The following is a 19403-nucleotide window of genomic DNA, read 5'->3' on the forward strand; positions in this document are numbered from 1 at the left end:
CAAGCGGTGCAAGTCCAAAGCTAGGAAGATTATGATGGACCTCTCCCATCCCAACAATGGAGGTCTGGGAAGCGCTTCCGCTCCCTTAAGGCCAAAACAGAGAGAATGAGGAGGAGCTTCTTCCCCCAGGCTATTCGGGGCCTGAACCAGGTGTAGGACTGGACTCTCCCAAACACGTCACTATAAGACTGGACTCTCACACACGTCACCACACGCACCACCACACATTTCCTATAATCCTATAATTCCTATACTTTATAATCTTTATAATCTTTATAATCTCTTCTTCTATTTGCACATTCTTAACTGTAAATTCCCAAGTTAATTTGTAATTTTTGTAGTAAACTGTAAATTGTAAATATTGTAAAACTTTTCTTCTGTCATTTAATGGTCGGGCATTGTACAGCTACAAGCATTTCACCCCCATGTCATACTGTGTATGGTTGTGTGTGTGTGACAGATAAAATTTGAATTTGTATTTGAATTTGTAAACTAAAGATCATGAGATCAGTTCCCACATCAGAATTTACCTGGATATGTTATGTGTGGCGAGTCCCTTTGAATGTGAACATTAATCATAGAGTGACACAGTCTTTGGCCCATTCATCCTTCCTTCAATTATATAAGCACCAACTTTCAACATGCTTTTCTTTAACAATGGGGTCTTGCGTAGTGAGCGTCCATACAGACCATTGTGATTGAGTGCAATACTTGCATTGCTGTTTTATTTGAAACTGTTGTACCTGCTAGTTCCAGGTCTGATTCACTTCCAGATGATTGCCCCAGCAGTGCCTACTGGAACATTCAGTAGTTTAGAAATTCATCTGTAACCAATGCAATCCATATGTTGTATGTGACAGCTGGGGAATGAGACATCTTTTTAAAGGCCATCAGTTGGGACTAAACTAATAAGAACTTAGTATAGCCCATGATTCAGTAGTTTGGAGAACCACCTTTAACAGAAAGAGCTTTAACTAATTCTTTTTTTTATGACTTTCCCTATGTCTCTCTGAATTTTGGCCCAGTTTTCTTTGCTAATTTATGTTTGCAGACATTTGTATTGTATTAAGGTCCCACCGTAGCATTGTAATTAGGTTGAGGTCATCGTGGCCATTGTGTTGTAGATTTGCTGCTGTACTTGGGATTACTATCATCCAGTTTCAGCTAAGCTTTAGCTGTCAGAAAGAGGGCATCGCATTTGATTCTAGAATACTTAAGAATACTACAGAGGAATTGATGGTTGCCTGCAATGTGCAAGGGTCCTGTGGGGGCAAAACAAGTTCAAACCATCATGTCTCCACTATTGTCCTGACAGTTCGTATGACGTGTTTGTGCTGATATACTGTGTTTGGTTTTCTTCAAACATGGTGCTGTGTATTATAGGCAAATATCTCCACTTTGGTATTGCCTGTCTGGTGGTTGTTCCAAAGGTCTTGCGGTTTGTTAAGATACAATTTTGCAAACCTAAAGCTGCAGATTCTGAGTAGATGCTTAGACTCCTTTAAAAGTTTGATGGCTCACAACTTTTCCAATTAAATGAAGAAAAAAAAGGAAGTACTTGCTTGTGTCAGTGGCAGATTTATAAGCTCAAGATCATTTTGCAACATTTGCTAAATCTGCTGTCACGAACTCTGGGGTAACTTTTCACTCATCGTGTTACCCCAGACTCAGGAACTCTCTCCCTTCTGAGCCTGAGATCTGTAGACTCAGTGGTCTCTTTTAAGAAGCAACTAAAAACTAATCTTTTCAGATTTGGTTGTAGTGAACTCTTTTTTTCTTCTTCTTAATGTTTTGTTGTTGTTGAGAATCACTTTGTGATCTTTGTCTTGATAGGTGATGTATGAATAACATTTTACTCACGTATATACCCTGAAAACTTTCTTTTCCCCACGTATATAGCAGCTGAATTGGGGTAGATCAGCAGTTGTATTAGATACCATCATCAGTTTGATCATCATAACATTGTTAAAAAACGGTTCTTGGAGTAACCAGAATTATATTATAATGATCGGAAAAACGGTGAGGGGGAAGCATAGTCTTAAACAGAAGCCCCAGGCACACCACCAACCTGTTCATGTGTCTAACCATTTTTCCCCACTCAGCGACAAACCCACTGGGGGTCAAACTCTGGTAATTGGCGATTCTGTTCTCAGACATGTGAAGCTAGAGACACCAGCAGGGGCCAGAGCAGGCGACACTGAGGGAAACGTAAAACTGCTGGTTAAGGGTAAACGTAAATTCAGTAAAATTATAATTCACGTCGGCAGTAATGACACCTGGTTACGTCAATCGGAAGCCGATTGACTGATTGAAGAAAATAAGAACAACCCCAGGTTTCTCTTCAGCACTGTAGCCAGGCTGACAAAACGTCAGAGCTCTTTTGAGCCAACCATCCCTTTAACGTTAACTAGTAATGACTTCATGAACTTCTTCACAAATAAAATTTTTATCATTAGAGAAAAAATGACCAGTAATCATCTACAGCTACTCTTAGTACCATTGATGTTTGTTTAGACTCTTTTTCTCCAATTAATCTTTCTGAGTTAACTTCAATAATTACTTCCTCCAAACCATCAGTGTCTTTTAGACCCCATTCCTACAAAACTGCTCAAAGAAGTCCTGCCATTAATTAATTCTTCGATCTTAAATATGATCAACCTATCTCTAATGATCGGCTATGTACCACAGGCCTTCAAGCTGGCTGTAGTTAAACCTTTACTCACAAAGCCATCTCTAGACCCAGCAGTCTTAGCTAATTATAGGCCAATCTCCAACCTTCTTTTCATATCAAAAATCCTTGAAAGAGTAGTTGTCAAACAGCTAACAGATCATCTGCAGAGGTATGGCTTATTTGAAGAGTTTCAGTCAGGTTTCAGAGCTCATCACAGCACAGAAACAGCTTTAGTGAAGGTTACAAATGATCTTCTTATGGCCTCTGACAGTGGACTCATCTCTGTGCTTGTCCTGCTAGACCTTAGTGCAGCGTTCTGCTGAAATTCAACTATATGTTCTCACTGATCCCGAATAAACCCCTTACGGCTTGATATAAGTCAGTATTTAAAAACATTTTATGTAAACACCCCCCACCCCCCATCATGAGCGAGTTTTAACACTCTTCTTATAAAACAGATTACTGTGTTTCTGTGTTGTGTAAGCTTGTTAGACACCTCATGGTTGGACGTAAAGCAAGCACTCAGTGAAAAAGCGATCTGCTTTATATTAGCTCCTGTATTAAGCATCACGCCTGCTTTAAACACCTTAGCAAAAGCAGCTCTTTGCCAGTTTGGTGGGAATTTAAAAAAAAAATATTTTAAGTCTTCACTTATCACATGTAAAAACCCATTTGAAAAAATCCAGATATGCATCAGAGATAGAAAAAACTGAACTGCATTACAAAGGGATATCCAAGGTTTGGTGATGCTTGGTGGTGCAAGGGCACACGGCTGGATGTTTTGGCATGTTTCCTGACGTGCTCCTTTGGGGGTTGTGGTCGAGGCTGGGGGTGTTCTACTAGGTGTTTTGCCAGGTGGGATTCTCAGGTACCATGGGCCCTGTGCTTGCTCCATCTGTGGAGTCCCTGTTACTTCATGATAAATGCACATACACATATTTGTTTGTGTGTCTGTTCAGTTCTTCTCTGTCTGTGCAGTTGGCAGCCCCTTGTGTTTTATTTTTTTGCTCTATTCTCTTTTTTATCTTTCCACATTGTTTTCCCATTTAAGAACAAGATGCTATTAGAGCAATCAGACATTCCAGAAACTTGAGTAAACCTCAGCAAGTGTGTGTTAAGGCTCAAATTTAGTTTAGAGATGTTTACAAGTAAAGATTAAGTCTCATTAGTATGTTTACAAGCAGATTTTATTGGTGTTTTACTGGATAGAACGTAGTATTTTAATACCAATACAAACAGTAGGTCCAAGCAGTAACATCAAACAGTGAATGCGTCTTTTACCATCTTTCACTGAGCAGTTTTAACCAAAATAAAATGGCACACCTATATTGAAATGTGGCCACATGCTGTGGGTTTTCCATATTATGAGTTGAATTTGGTGACTGCAGACCAACCTATGTGAAGCCTAATCCACTCGAAGTAATGTGCGACCTGTCAGACAGAGACACACAATGTTACTGTTTCTAATAATCCTAAAATGTGAAATAAGTACTATACAAGTCATACAAAATATACCACAATACATAACAGTCACTAAATCAACAATAACTATACATGAAAAAAAGAAAAGAAAAGTAACTATTTATAATGCTCTAAAAATAAAACAAACTGTCAAAACTATTTGGCGTTATACAAAGCATTTGTATCTAATTAAAGAAACACACCATTAAAAAATAGTAAAACAAAAGGTCATGGACAATTGAAATAGTCAAAAGCTACAGTTCTTCAAGCGTCTAAGTGAGGATCTAAAAATGAGTCAAACCCATTGACTCCAGTTTTAAAAAGTCAAATTTTACAGCAGAAATAAACATGTTTACAGCCAATTACAAAAATTACACTTCAGGCTTATTTGACCACAAAAACAAAACCCTGATGTTTCTAATAGACTCCGATTTGTTCATGTAAATGTAGGGACCTCTTCACACAAAGGTTAATTATGGAGTTGCACAGGGTTCATTTTCACTGCTATAGAGATGACACCCAGCTCTATCTGTGCATGAAGCCAGATAACACACACCAGTTAGTTAAACTACAGAAATGTCTTAAAGACATAAAATTTGGAAAGACCTCTAATTTTATGCTTCTAAATTCAGATAAAAGAATTCACATACGGTAAATGTTTGGACCCAGAACTTCCATTTCGGTTCGATATTCTGTATTATTTCATCTTCTGGGTAGAGCATTGTATTTACTACGCTGTTAGTTCCCTGTTTACTTTTGTATTTCTATTCTGTCCTTCCTGTCTTGTCTCTGTTATTGTTGTTTTGGCTCTGAGTGACGTTCTTATGTTTTAGTCCAGGTCTCAGTGTTAGTCATTTCCTGTCAAATTTCTCAAGTCCTGTGTGCCTTGTGTTCCTCTGATTAGTCAGTTATTGATTTCAGCCTTGTCTCCACTTGTTGCCTGTTCCCTCATCATCCCGTGAATTTATATACTGAGTCAGTCTTTATTGTGTTCTGACTCAAGTCCAAATCCGGGTTGTCACACAGCTGATCCCTGACACTTGCAGCATATGTACACAGTATTTGTAATAAATTTCTCCTTTGTATAGTATAGTATTGTCTTTGTGTACTGTACCTGTGTATAAACTCCAGGGAATCCTGGCTGTCCACACCTCTCACCCCAGCTGACGATGCCCCACAGGTAGGAAACGCCTAACTCATCCACACAAACCAGAGGACCTCCACTGTCACCCTGACAGGAGTCCACGCTGCCTTCCACATCACCTACAAATAAACACATTTCCATCTGTACTATGTCCAGGTTGCAGTAGTCCGGCTGTGCATAGATCACTCACCTGCACACATCATGCCTGGTTTGAAGCGGTTTCCATAGAATCTGCCGCAATTGTCGATCAGAGAAACGTTGGCCCAGAGCAACACGGAAGCTGACCTCCCCTCTGGACACAACGACAGGAATATTTCATCTTTGCTCATTAATCAAACCAGCTGATGGGAAAACATAACTTCACAAAGTAGATGGAGATATAGATCAATACTGTTGCATTCTTGTCTGATAAAAGTCTTCTTTGTCCTGTTTTTCACTTCATGATGTTCCAGATATATTCAGCTTGTGTAAGATCTGGACTGTCAGCAGGCCAATTTAGCACCTGCACTGTTTTACAATGAAGCCAAGCTGTTGTAATAGCTACAGGGTTCTGCTTGGCACTGTTTTGGTAAATTGTACATTTTTCCTGAAAAAGATGGAACCTGAATGAGAGAGCATGTTGCTCTAAAGCATATATATGCCGATATACCTTTCAGCATTAATGGTGTCTGTTTCTTCAAGGGATCGTTGGGCTAACCTGTGTCAGTGTAGCTCCGGCTTGCTTAGTGATTTCTTTGTATTTCCTACTGCTTCTATCTAACATCTATCTCCTCTCCTTTTACAGGCTTCCCCGGACCCCTGCTTGTTATCCTGCTTTGTGGACCCTGAGTGGATGTGAACGAGTGAGCTTTTAATGGATTGGACTTGGAGTTGGATTTGGGGAAACCTGCAGTCAGCTGAGACTGAAGAAGTCACTTGGATGAGTGACGAAACGTTTCTCCCACAAAACGCTACGTCCAGATGAACAGAATCAGCTTCCGGAGATTTACTTACCTGGATGATTGAGAATGCATCAAGAAGATGATCCCCTTTCATTTTTAACCTGGATTGAACAACATTACTGTTCTTCTTGCAACAGGAAAATATGATTTTTTATCCATACCTGCAGTTCGTCCCCACCCAGAGATACTGCAGGTGTGGTTGGGCTGGAAGAGGTGTGTGGACCAGGGAACACAGACTGCGCTTATTGCTGGATTGTCCACCAAACATTTCTCTGTGAATGGAAGCTTCTGGAGTTTTACCAGAGCGATGTCGTTTTCATATGTGTTGGCAACATAACTGTGAGACATTAAAAAAATTGTTCTTATTTTATTACACATATTTGATTATAAAGTAACCATATTTAGCATTTTCTTATTTCTGTGATATATCTGCTGTTCCAGTGATGGATGTTCATATGTAAATACGAGTAATCTCAGCGAGTCATGAGCTCAGACTTCAGACTTCTCTCAACATTCAGTTTCACTCAGCTTTCTTCTGTCATTGGATCTTTATGATATCATTTACCCACAATGGGAATCCCAAATACGGTCATCTCAGGTGCAGAAGCCTACCTACCCACCGAATAAAGGGGAAGTTGCCTGATAGAGGATGAATTGAGTGTCCTAACTAAGACCCAGTATAAGAAAAATTGGTATTTCTAACTGTGGATCATTCAAAACTGCTTTATTAGAATGAAAAAAGAAAAAGATGTACCTGTAAATGAATGGAGTACATTTATGTATAGATAGTGTTGTTCATACTTTGGGTGGATAATGATGTCCTCAACAGGAACAATGTCAGTTGTGTCTTGAGCTCGAGATTTTTTCCAGAGGGAAAACTTCACTCTGAAGGCACGGGGGTTGGGTCTGTAAACAGCAAGGGAGAAAAATATGGTTATTGCTGACTTCCAAGGCACAGCATGACTTTTAACTGCACTGACCAGAGCATGGGCTTAATCTTTCTGGAAATTGTATCAAATTTACACTACTTTTGAAAGTGAAGGTACCAGGAGAGAAAAAACCTAATGTGTGAGGACTTTCAAAGCAATGCCTAGTCTTAAAAAAGTGTTTTAAAACCTTCAATGTGTTGATGTTAGGAAGGGGGAGTGGTGTGAGAGATTTGTCCGACCTGACACAGTGAGCTGCAGTGATGACCCAGCAGCCTCCGATATAAGCTCCTCCACAGTCAATCCTCTTGTTTTCCTCCAGAGCAACCTGCCACTGGATTTGGGTCTACACACCAACAGGAAGATATGTGGCAGGTTATTCATGTGTTGCTTGTTACTTATGATGACAGTTATCATTCAGTTGTGCCAAATGGGGTGTGGCATTTTCGTGCTAAAATAATCAAGACCTTCTATGAAAACAATGTCATCACAGAAACAGACATGACATTATCCTCTTTCTTGAGAGGAACGGTAATGGAATTCTTCATTATGTTCCCAATGGTTTCAAATTTACTCCGTGTGATGATACTCAGCTGGGATTTGAATTTGTGGACGTCTGCTAGAGTAACAGAACTGTCAAGAGAGAAACTGGGGTTTCTTTTCTTTTCTTTTAGTCTATGTGACTTGTTGTTTGGTTAGTTTTAGCCACCAAAGTGATTTGGTTAGGTTTGGGAGTATATCATGTTTTGATTTAAATTTGTATGTCTAAGCAAGGTAGGCATGCCATGACATAGCATTTTGGATTTAACCAACAGGGCTATCATACACTATCATACACTAGGCAAGAGGTCTAGGGCTTCAAACAGGTGGAGCATCTGAGGATCTACAGGACCTTAAAAATCCCTTTGGGTATTTAGCATCAGAGGGAGATCATTATGCTACATTGTAAGAATGACAAAACAAAACAAAACCACATAGTAGCAGCAGGAACGGTAACTGTACTCAAAAAGTTATGTTGATTCCAGCTCACCGGCTTTGCTGGTACTCCCCCGACTACCCTCTTGACTCTTCCATGGGTACTCTTTCCTCGTTGCACCACTTCCTCATCATACACTGTGGTAGCATTTGGAATGCCACAGACCAGATTGGCCTCCAGGGCTTTTCTGTTGGCCTTTGTTTCTGGACAAAGTTAACAACACACAAAGCTATATAACGCAGAGTTTTGTTGAAATTCATACCCTGGGGACTAGATATCCCTGTATATAAGGTGATCTTGTACCCTCAGGACTGATTTAAAGAACATGTGCAAATTGAAATGAGGGTTACTATAGGTCAGAGGTTCCTAAACTGTTTTTGCTAGGCCCCCGTTTGTTTTAAAAGAAAAATCTTCGTGACTATTTTTTCATACTGCGCCCCCCTGCAATGGCTCAGCCCACATTTTGGGAACCTCTGCAATAGGTAGACTTCCTACTGTTCTAATCATATAGTATGTGAGAGGGTTACACACTAATACTAGTGACTAATTCTGTATTGCAGTTGGCTGTCCAGTGTATCCCAACTGGATTAGATGAAGCTTTGGAATCCATGTAAACTTCTGAGGTTCTCTTATGCCAATGATTAAAGGTCTCCTAAACTGTAGCTAGAAGAAAACTGTTGTCAAAAATGTCATTGTCATGTCTACTATAGCATCAAGATTATCTAATCATTGTATATAAAATAAGATGTGCCACCACCTCTGATAAGTCACTTTTAATCTACATACCATTCATTGGAGAGATGTACTCTGAAATACAGGAAGAAAAAATAATTACTGTCATCATCACTAATTAAAACAGTGAAATATTCAAACAGCTGCTGTGAGGATTTCATTTACCTGAATTTTTGGGCAGATCTTTCAGTGAAAGTGATTCTACAGAAAACAGAAACATATTGCTATAAGGACTCGGGTGCATGGAAAAAAAAAACTGATGGTTGTGGACTTTCAGCTATGAAAGTCATTCACCAGAAGTTAGCGTTTTTCTAACTGTGACAACTATTTGTATTGTAGTTATATGAAGCAAACCACATGACACTATCAGTGTGAACAGGTGTTAAATCTAATCTTTCTAATCTAATCTTTTACTTAAACGTAAAAGATTAGATGACACAGTTAAATTTAGTTTAACGTAATATAAATTTAGCAAAAATGTATATTACAGTAATCATAAGGAGCTTTCAGATTACAGGAGCATTTTCGCAACTTGTATTCCAGACTTACACTGTGTCACAACATAAACTTTTGAGTTACCTAAGTCAGATGAATACTGCTGACATATTCAAGAAAGGTCCATGTTAAACTTGGCTGTGTAAGTAGCAGTAAGTTATAGTAGGAATTTCTGCTGGTATACTGTTCTTGGACCAATTTTGCTCCAAGATGTAACTAGCCTTTATGTAATTGCCAAAGTTTGGGTAGATCAGGAACCCAAGTGAAACCAGTTTTACAAGTGGAAGAAACTAAATTGCAACAAAACAAAACAAAACAACTTTCTAAGAGCAAACATCTGTTTTTCTAAAACTGTGTGGAAGTAAAGATATGTTGTGCCTTACTTTGCTTTGACTTAAATTTGTTTGATTCATCCTCGCCATCCAGGCAGTCGATCTTGCCATCAGCGAGTGCTTCTTTATGAATACACACTCCCGTTTTACAGTGGAAAGCATTTTTTCTGCACTCTGATAAATACAATGATTCACATTGTAAAACTTGGGGCACAAAGCTAAGGTAAGATAATTTCTGATTGTGTGTGTGTAGTTTTACTTTTGCAGCACATCTCATCACTTTGGTCACCACAATCATCAATTCCGTTACACGTCTGGTATTGAGCCACACGCTTTCCATTCACACAGGTGAAGGGATGGTCTAAAACAGACAGAAGAGACAAACTTCTTTTAGACTAGATGAGAAAATATTAGATTCTGTTGAAGAATTTTTTTTTTTTAATGAAGACTGAGCATCACTGTCTCCAAATTTTCAAATTCAGGGAGTCATATAAGCCTGATGATGATAAAAATGTTCATGTTGGGTTTCAGAAGCTGAAAGATGGGTTGACAGTTTAGATTGTGAATACAGAAATGTTTATTTAGCAACTTAATTTTTTTGAGAAAGCTCAAATAAATGTCTAAGATCCAAATTTATACCCAACAAGAAGTCCCTGCTGAGGACTAACGACGTTTAAGGTGAGTTTTTTTTTTTATTTCAGTTAATTAGTTTATTCTAGAAGTTCCACTGAATTTTCCAACAATCCATTCATCGTCTGCTACTTGTCTAGGTCCAGGTTGCAAGGGCATAGTCTATACATAGACACCCAAACGTCCCTCTTCCCAGGCACCTTTTCGAGCTATTCTGGTGGGGGACACTGAAAGGTTTCCAAGAGAGGTGTTATATCTGCAAAATATGTTAGGTCAGCTCTGTGGTCTCCTTATATTTGAACCAGTTCGAAGCACCTAACACCGAAGGCAGGCAGAAGGCATAACGGTCTGATAAACTTTTACTTTTAGACATTAATTCATACACATTCTCTTAATAGTGTTGATTCGGAACAATTTTAAGTTATTTCTAAATGCATTTATGATAAGTACAAGTAGCTTAAGAGCACCCTGAAAACCTTCTTACAGTTTAAATTTACCAATTACAAATTTGTAGGAGTACATTGTTTTCTAACCACAGACAAGAATACAGTAGAATTACCACATACTGACCTGTTGGTGCTGTTGATTCCTGGTAACAGGTTGCAGTAGCAACTAACGATCCTTTTGTAACCTCCACTTTGTCGTAGATAACACACTCAGCTAAGGACGTTTCATAACCTTGGCAGTAGACACTAACACATCTGTGTGGAAGCTGTGTGGAAGCTGTCAAGGTGTTGTAATCCACTGTGTTTTTGGATGCTGCACCCCTGTACACACAATGTTAGAAGTGTCTGACTCTAATACTGTGGTTATTTGCTGAATTAAATTTTGATTGACTAGCAGATGATAAACATGTATATTTATCCTATATGTTCATGCTTTAATATTCTTAGTTTGTGTAATTTCTCTCACAGTGGTTTCTTCTGTTCCTTGCAAGCCACATTAGCAGCAGCCATGTTCCACATCTTCTTACACACCAGTAATTCCTCCCCACCATTGCTGTCAGGAACAAACAACCTGACTAATCCGGTTTCCTCATCTATTGAAGTTCTGAACTTTGGACCATTTACTGTTGTGAGAAAAAGAGGTTAAAGTAACATAAACAATTTGTAGGAATCTCAGAAAGAATCACAAAGCTTTGAATGCATCAGAAAGAGCGAACCATCACAGTCATCCCCAAAGTGGGACATGTGGGATTTCCTGGTCCGGCATGAGAGCGCCATCACCTGGAAAAGAGATTAAATAGAAATTTAAAAATAGTGGCACCTAAATTTGCAATATAATCTAATGTTCTGTAAACTTGTAACATACAGAAGATCAACTGTGTCTTGGTTAGGTCAGGATTAATTTTGATTTTTAGCTAGGAAATCTTAGGAAATCTTAAAAACAAAATGCATGTCTGTGAAGGTTCTCAGTCATCCAGGTCATTGTAGTCTAAAGAGCTTGGAAGGAAAAGCGTCTGGACTTCTTAGAGTTTCTTGAAGACGTTTCACTGCTCATACGAGAAGCTTCTTCAGTTCTAAGAGCAATTGGTGAAGAGCATAGCTGGACTGGCCATCGGGCATACCAGGCATTTGCCCGGTATGCCCGATGGTGGTTTTTCGTTTTTTTTCCGTAACGGTATAAACACTGAAAAGTGGTGGATTGGCCAGATGAAGGGAGATGTGTAAAATAACTCAGTTGTTTGGTGGTGGCTATTGCGGATCTTCCACAGATTCAGTAACATTAGCAAGTGGTGGAGGCCAGCAGATACAACACGCTGGCAGGTGGATGACGGAAAGGCAGGAGGAGCAGAGATCCGAGGTGGTGAACTGAACTTCAGGTAAGAAGTTATGACCTGCAGTCTATCTGGGTCAGATATAAACCAAGTTTAGGTGGAGTTTATTTTCGTTATGCTGACTTTTTACAGTCAGTTACAATAACTCGTACTGCGTGCTAGCTAGCATGACGGAGTTTATATACTGCTGGGCGGGTGCTATGATGTTAACTTGTTTTATCTTATTTTATTTGTAAGGTTAGTTATTAGAGTTTCCAACTGTCCCGTAAAAAACGGAGTCGTCTCGTATTGAGGTGAAAAGGAACATTTTGTCCTTTCTCCTTTCACTTTTTAAAGGTTGCCATGTTAGAAAAAATATTGTGCCCTGCCATGCTGTTTATTGATGTGGTAAATGAATGCTTTATGAAAATATATCTAAATCTGTCATCAGTAATCAGTAATGATCATGTCTCACCTCTAGTCTTCTCTGTCTTAATTTCAGGTTTTCACCATGTGTTGTAGATAGTTCAGGAGGTTAACTTGACCAAGCAGTCTACTTTCAGGTACTGTTTAAAATACCAGAATAGGGAGGATGGTGTAGGTTTAAGTTTATTAGACTGATACATATACACCAACAAGACAGTGTACATCACTGTGACAACAGCGTTTGTTTTCATTCAAAGGCTTTATGGTTTTTCCTGTAATACCTGGTGGGCCGGTCACCAGTCAAAATGCCCGGGCCGATTTTTTGTCCCAGTCCAGCCCTGGTGAAGAGCCACAGATTTTAAGCCCTATGGGTGTGTCCCCACGACGGTCATGGATCCCTATTGATCGTCTGTCTAATCACATGAGCCAAGGTGTGAAAATGGGTGTGGGTCACAATCAGCCAGGGTTTTGGGTGAGCTCATTGTGAAACCTGGCCCCACCTTATCATGTGATTTCGTGAGGTCAGATGGCCCAGGATGTGAGTGGGCGTTAAGGCGTCTGGGAAAGGATCTCAAAACTGGATTATAGATGGCAGACAGTTGATGTCGTAAACCCCCGCCTCTGTTCAAAGATGGTCGCTCACAGTGGACATAGATGGCTTCTTTCACTCCTCTTTCAAACCATCTGTCCTCTCTGTCCAAAATGTGAACATTAGCATCTCCGAAAGAGTGTCCTTTGTCCTTTATATGCAGATGGACTGCTGAGTCTTGCCCCGTGGAGGTGGCTCTTCTATGTTGTGCCATGTATTTAAGAAGTGGCTGTTTGGTCTCTCCGATGTAGAGGTCTGGGCATTCCTCGCTGTATGCCATACAGTACATTGTTAAGTTTGTGTTTAGGAGTTTTGTCTTTGGGATGAACCAGTTTTTGTCTCACTGCATGTACACTGTATTGCCAAGTATCCACTCACCCATCCAAATCATGGAATTCAGGTGGCCACCAGTGTATAAAATTAAGCACCTAGGCATGCAGACTGCTTCTACAAAACATTTGTGAAAGATTGGTCACCTGATGATCCACAGTCACCTGTTAGTGGTATTATAACAAAGTGGAAGAGAGCAACTCAAAATGCTGGGTCCTGTAAAATCACAAAGCTGGGTCAGTGGATGCATAGTGTGCAAATTCTCTGCTGATTCATTAGCTACAGACCTCCAACCATCATTTGGCCTTCAGACCAGCTCAGGAACATGGAGAGCTTCATCAAATGGGTTTCCATTACCGGTATGGTTTACTGGTATGCACAGATTCCTGACCTCAACCTGATAGAAGACCTTAGGGATGATTTAGAGCGGGGACTAACAACCAGGCCTTCTTGTCTAATATCAGTGTCTGCTAGTTTAGTTCCTGACTGGTTCCTGACTGAAGATATAGCAGTCATACCTTGGACTATAATGAGTTACCTGGCAGTAGGATCGGTAGTTCCTGTTGTCATGGCCACAAACTGGGTTCACATTCTCAACGGGGCACAGATAAGGAGGTTTACATGTGCACTTTCCTTCAACGCAACGCTCCCATGGAAGGCAAAAAGCCACATCACATGATGCACGAGTCTTCCTAATAAATGTAGACCAACAGATCAGGCAGACTGTAAATCACACAATAATCATGCAAAAATGTGATTATTGTGTGATTTGCAGTCACACAATAATCACATTTTGAATGGAATAACAGAATAACCTTTTGTGTTTCCTTCATGTCACTTTTATTTTGCTTATCTTTCTATCAAGAGCATTCAAACGTCACACACACACACACACACACACACACACACACACACACACACACACACACACACACACACAGAATATCAGGAAGAAATAAATAATCTCACAATCTCCAGGGCTGAAAAATTAACATTAACATTTAAAATAAAAATGGCTTGTCCTAGGAATAAGTAGCTACAGTAAAACCAAGTGCCCCATCTGCAATCACTGGAAAAAATTTAATTCCACTTTAACCTCCTAAGACCTGAACTCTTCCACAGCATTTTTAATTCCTCTTTGATATTTGGGCGGATTGGGGCCTGATGAATGTAAAAACAAAGAATTACCAGATTTTTTTTTTTACCTTACTTTTGTTTCTAAGAAAAATATGAGGATATTCGTTTAAAATTGTGATAGAACAGTAGCAGTATAATGTCCTCGTAAGTGGATATCAGGCCCTTGTAGAGCAAAATTGAGTATTTTAGTCTAAATAACCCAAAATGTGATGTCCACATATGTGGACGCAGGTCCTAGGAGGTTAATTCCACTTTAAGTCCACTTTAAGCTCCAAAAGGGAGTCAGCCCATGTTAAAATGTTCAACTTTTACAGGAGGAATAAATATGTTTTCAGTCTACAGAACAAATCTTCTACAGCACAGCTGTTTAAATTGGATTATTCCTTTGTCTTCATTTGTTTATGGTCACATTTGCCTTAAAAAATCAAGAGAGGAAAGCACTGCAGGTGAGCCGCAAAAGATAACTCCAACCAAGGTGAAATTAAATCACTTAAGCACACAAGTCCACATACCAACATTGAAATGATTCCAGATACTCATTGCTCTCAGGTGTCTCTGGGGCTTTGGTAGTAGCCAGTAGGGTGGGAAGTGGGGTTGGTAAGTTTGGTATCTGGATTTTCTGATCCGTCTGCTCAGTCTGCTCGATCTGCTCAGTCACATGGGGCTGATCATCTACGTGTGCTCGGTCACTTTTGTCTGATGGTTTTACCTGGAAAAGCAAAAAACCCATAGTATAGTTATACTGTGGTAGTATCTACCCAAAGCAACACTGGGTGATAAAAAACTTCAATTATCACGGTTCTGGGTCGTTTCGACCCATCTTTTTGAATTTCTTATGTTTTGGTTTATTTTTGCATTATGGATTATTTTCTTATTCTCTGGTGCTTTGATCATGATTATAAATATGTCATATTTTTGGTGAGGGATTAGTTTTTCGGTGGTGTCTCATGTTTAGTATAGTTTGAGTTCCATGTGTTATATTCTTTCAGTCTGCCTCTTAGTGTAAGGTCTGTGTATTTGTGATTTGTTTCCTGTTTTATTTTGATAGTCCCAGTCTGTTGTCAGTGTGTTCAGTTTTACTTCTTCCCTGTAGACTTTGTGACCCAACATATCCCAGAATGCATAGCGCGGCGATGGGTGTGGATAATTTTGCCGAAAAAAATGGTGGACGAGGGGCGCCCGAAGAGTAAACTTTAAGTAAGTACTGAATATTATGTCACTTATTTATGTGCAAATGTTTAATAACGAAGAACATTAAACATTACTGTTGGCAACATGTCGGCAAAGTTATGTGACATTAGTGACGTTTGTACTAACTTGGTTTTAAAGCCTTTACTTTAAAATATACGCCGTTCAATAGCTGAGCTTAATCTTACAGAGAATGATCAAAGCTCATGTAGAAACAAACAAATGAACAAAAGATTTTCTCCTTCATTTCTGTCAAACAAAGCTATGAAACGTTTCCAGTGGTTAGTATCATGGTTGCTAGACAACCTGGGCAGCACAACGGAGGCTAGACCGTCCCATTTCACAAGCCTCGCACTTGCGGCCTTAGCGGTCTTTAAGTACGCGGCCTTGAGGATTGTTGAGGCTGCGTACTTTAAGGCTGCAGACCCTGAATTGGGATACAGCCATAGTCAGGTTGTCTGCTATGTTCACGTCATGTTTTTTTTTTCCATGTCTCCATGCCAGGTCCCATGTTCAAGGTTTTTTCATGCTTTAATCTTAGTTCACCCAGTTTAGGTTATTGTTTAGTTTCGCCTTTTCCTTTTGTTTTGTACTTCTTTGCCAGCCTTAATAAACAGCTTGTTTTTTGTTAATCCATGTCACATTTCACATTCTGTTTTGTTCTGCATTTCAGTCCCTTTTTAGAATCAGTCTGCCTCAGCCAGACTGTGACAACTACATGAAACTCACAAAACTTATTTTTCTAAAAGTACGTTTTTCAATGAGTGGTGAACGGCTGTGAAGTTAAAACTCTTTGGAATCAGGTGATTCTTTTTATAGACCCTGTATTTTACCTTTATGACCTTTATAATGCTCCAAATTTTCCAAGGTTGGAAATATCACTGAAAAGCTGGGTCTCCTCTCAGTATATTCCAGTCAAACTACCCTACCCTCAAAAGTGTAGATTGGTGCCCCCCAACTGGTTTGCTGGTCTTAAACTTGTGATGGTTCTATTGGTATTTAATACTGGTTAGTCATCAACATTGTCCCTAAAGTTTTCTTGGCTACATCACTAAATAATGAAGAGTCAGTTTTTCAAAGATGGATTAAACTTTGTCTTTGGTCATAACCTTATTTCAGTGAGGGTCTTCATTTGTTGTACTTTGAGTGTAAATGTTATGAATGTATGGAAAACCTACTACAAATCCATTAATTCATCTATTATCTTGCACTTGTTCAAGATAATCACACAGATTTGCAATCTGATGAACACTTTGGAAGGCAGTTTGGGGGTTCAGTATCTTGCAAAAGGAGACTGGAGCAGGCAGGGATCGAACAACCAGCCTTGATTAGTAGATGACCTGCTCTAACTCCAGAGAGACAGCCACCCAGTGAGGACTCCCTCCAGTTTTGTGCGCCTGGAAAACCTGCCAAGGGAGGGAGGCATCCCGATCAGATGCCTGACCGCCTCAACGTCATGATGTAGAGATGCAGGTTGTACTCCTCATTCTCCTTGTTTGGGGTGGCTGTAGCTCAGGGAAAGAGCAGGTCATTCACTAATTGGAAGGTTAGTGGTTCCCTGACTGCTCCAGCCTCATGTCTGCATGTTTAAGTGTTTTGTTTTGTTTTTTTGTTTTGTTTTTTTTTTAAAAACCCACAGTGACACAAAATTTGTAGCTAGATAACCCTGTTCACAAGCAGGCAACTGAAACCCTTCCCTGGGGCTCAGGCAGGACTGGGCAAAACCCCAAAAATAAAAATGGCTCTTCAGAGGGGTTGGCAACTTGCAAAGATAGTCACTGGGGTTGAGTGACCTGTGGGGTGGGGCCAGCAGGTCTGTCCTGGACAATAATTCTGGGGATAAGACTTTTTATGCTAATCTCAATGTTTTCTCCCGCACTACAACCCACAGTAACTAATCCATGCCCTTCTTTTGTGGACTATAACCCCCTTTATGTTGTTTGTTTATGCTGCTACTGGATGACTGCCAATAAAAGTTCATTTGGTTTGGCCCCTTAAACACACACAACCTTTCCAAACCTGAAGTCTTATCCATATTTCTGAGGTCGTTTCACTGATAACAGTCAGCTTTTACTGGACCTGAGAGTAGAAATCAGTAAAGATGGCAAACGTTTCGCTCTCCTGTTAATCACCAGTAGCTCCCTATGGCCTATCTACCACTTAACCTTTTAATTTGATGAAAGCTTTGTGTAGACTTCACCAAGAACAGGATGGAAACTGGATCAATTTAACAGTATGCAAACAGATTTTTTTGCTTAATGCTTAGTCTGGAACTGGATTTTAGTCCAAATTCATAGAAAAATGGTTTATTCATTTTTTTTATTCTTTGTTATTTTATTTGTTTGTTTTATTTTATTTTATTTTATGTTATTTACAGTTTTTAAAGCTAAAGTAGCCTACTTATAATAGGAATTTCATTAATCCCACGTAAGACTCCATATGTTAGGTGTAAAGTTCATTAAACTGTCTGTTTGGTATTAATAAAAATAATTGCTAAATTACAGAAGATATGCAATTTAGTTATGTAATTTTTGTCACATTTGACATTAAATCACTTTATTTATTTACATCTATTGGAAATACTAGCCTGTGACCTCTGTTATAAGGCTTAAACATATTTTGCAGCTTTTTAAAGCAACACACGCAGCTGCATTGGTGGAAGTATGTTGCTTCAGGTGGGCAGAAGGTCAAAACAACAACTCGCTAACCAGGCTACCTGATCACTCCATGGTTTCAACCAAATTTGAGCACTTTTTGGGTCTAGAACATCTGGATACTGTTGGTGATTAAGGTAAATAAATCATATATGGGCATATGATTAATAGTACTCGGGATGCTTGAGGTGCCTGTTTGATTCAGTCCAGGTTTTTCAAACTCAGTCACGCTGACTGATTACATTTGCCACAGTGAAGCCTCCAATTCCCCCAAAGCCCAACCTCAAATGTTATTTTTATAAATTTGCATTCAGATCTAAGTGATTTTACAAAACAGTTTTTATAATAGCCCATTTAAAACAGAAGTAAAAGTATAGCAACTGTAAATTCTGTAAATTTGCTAAATCTCAGTTACAGTTATTAGACAACACAGTACTGAATACTGGCCTCATTAGCCATGCAGTGTAACTCTGATCAACAGATCAACAAAACTGATAAAAGAGAGGCTAACTCACCATTTCAAAGTTAATGAAGACAAGAAGTAGCAAGGAAACAGAAACTCTGGCAGATCTCATCCTGGCAAATGTAACGATAACAATGAAACTGTAAAATTGCTCTCGTCTTTACAGTTTTGGTCCCTCAGAAATGTTTAAACGGGCAATTTGTAAGGCATAAATCTCTCGAAATAAGTTGCAGCTACAGAGAGTTATTCTCTCTGTTAGGGAGCAACGGGTCTCTTCTGCCCACTGATGTCGTCCCCAATCAATCATCAGCTTGTCTGTGTGGACACATAAGTACACAAAATGATTGATCCAGCTGATGATGAAGAGCAGGGGGGAGGGGTTGTTGAAGGGCATCTGCAGAGAACCCAGATTTTAGCGATCAAAACAAATATGTGTTTGGAGGGTGTTATAACTAAGTTACCAACTTACATGATGAGAAGTAAGAATTTCAGGAAGATGTTGCTTTTTAATCTGGACAGATTAGGCTGTAACTTAACCTCGTGATGAACCAA

At 39.4% G+C, this 19403-nt stretch overlaps 1 protein-coding gene and 1 long non-coding RNA gene across 2 annotated transcripts in view; one reads left to right on the forward strand and one right to left on the reverse strand.

Annotated features, from left to right (window-relative positions):
• The window catches only part of LOC105940517 (uncharacterized), a 25905-nt gene extending 19526 nt beyond the window's left edge, over positions 1 to 6379 (forward strand). The window contains exon 3 of the long non-coding RNA XR_001167293.2: positions 6061 to 6379. This is a non-coding gene — a long non-coding RNA (uncharacterized LOC105940517). The remainder of the gene's footprint in view (positions 1 to 6060) is intronic.
• Positions 3841 to 19165, reverse strand: cfi (complement factor I). The gene is made up of 17 exons (XM_024800872.2): positions 18904 to 19165; positions 15059 to 15255; positions 13948 to 14101; positions 11471 to 11534; positions 11221 to 11377; positions 10879 to 11075; positions 9938 to 10039; positions 9730 to 9852; positions 9017 to 9052; positions 8906 to 8926; positions 8174 to 8322; positions 7386 to 7489; positions 7019 to 7123; positions 6379 to 6554; positions 5467 to 5568; positions 5247 to 5395; positions 3841 to 4102 (listed from the first exon to the last, which is right to left on the reverse strand). Exons 1-17 carry the CDS (start codon positions 18961 to 18963, stop codon positions 4034 to 4036), a joined length of 1965 nt encoding a protein of 654 aa, XP_024656640.2. The 5' UTR covers positions 18964 to 19165; the 3' UTR covers positions 3841 to 4033.
• Positions 19166 to 19403: the final 238 nt, after the last annotated feature.

The sequence above is a fragment of the Maylandia zebra genome, linkage group LG3, assembly GCF_041146795.1.
Source record: "Maylandia zebra isolate NMK-2024a linkage group LG3, Mzebra_GT3a, whole genome shotgun sequence".
Taxonomy (NCBI): domain Eukaryota; kingdom Metazoa; phylum Chordata; class Actinopteri; order Cichliformes; family Cichlidae; genus Maylandia; species Maylandia zebra.

What these genes read in the sequence shown, in the direction of transcription:
- cfi (XM_024800872.2), bottom strand. Translation starts at nt 18,963, where the DNA reads ATGAGATCTGCCAGAGTTTCTGTTTCCTTGCTACTTCTTGTCTTCATT. An exon ending in TCTTCATTAACTTTGAAATG is followed by an intron (nt 15,256 to 18,903) that starts GTGAGTTAGCCT and finishes TTGCTTTTCCAG; the next exon opens with GTAAAACCATCAGACAAAAG. An exon ending in GTACATCTCTCCAATGAATG is followed by an intron (nt 8,323 to 8,905) that starts GTATGTAGATTA and finishes AACTTTGTCCAG; the next exon opens with AAACAAAGGCCAACAGAAAA.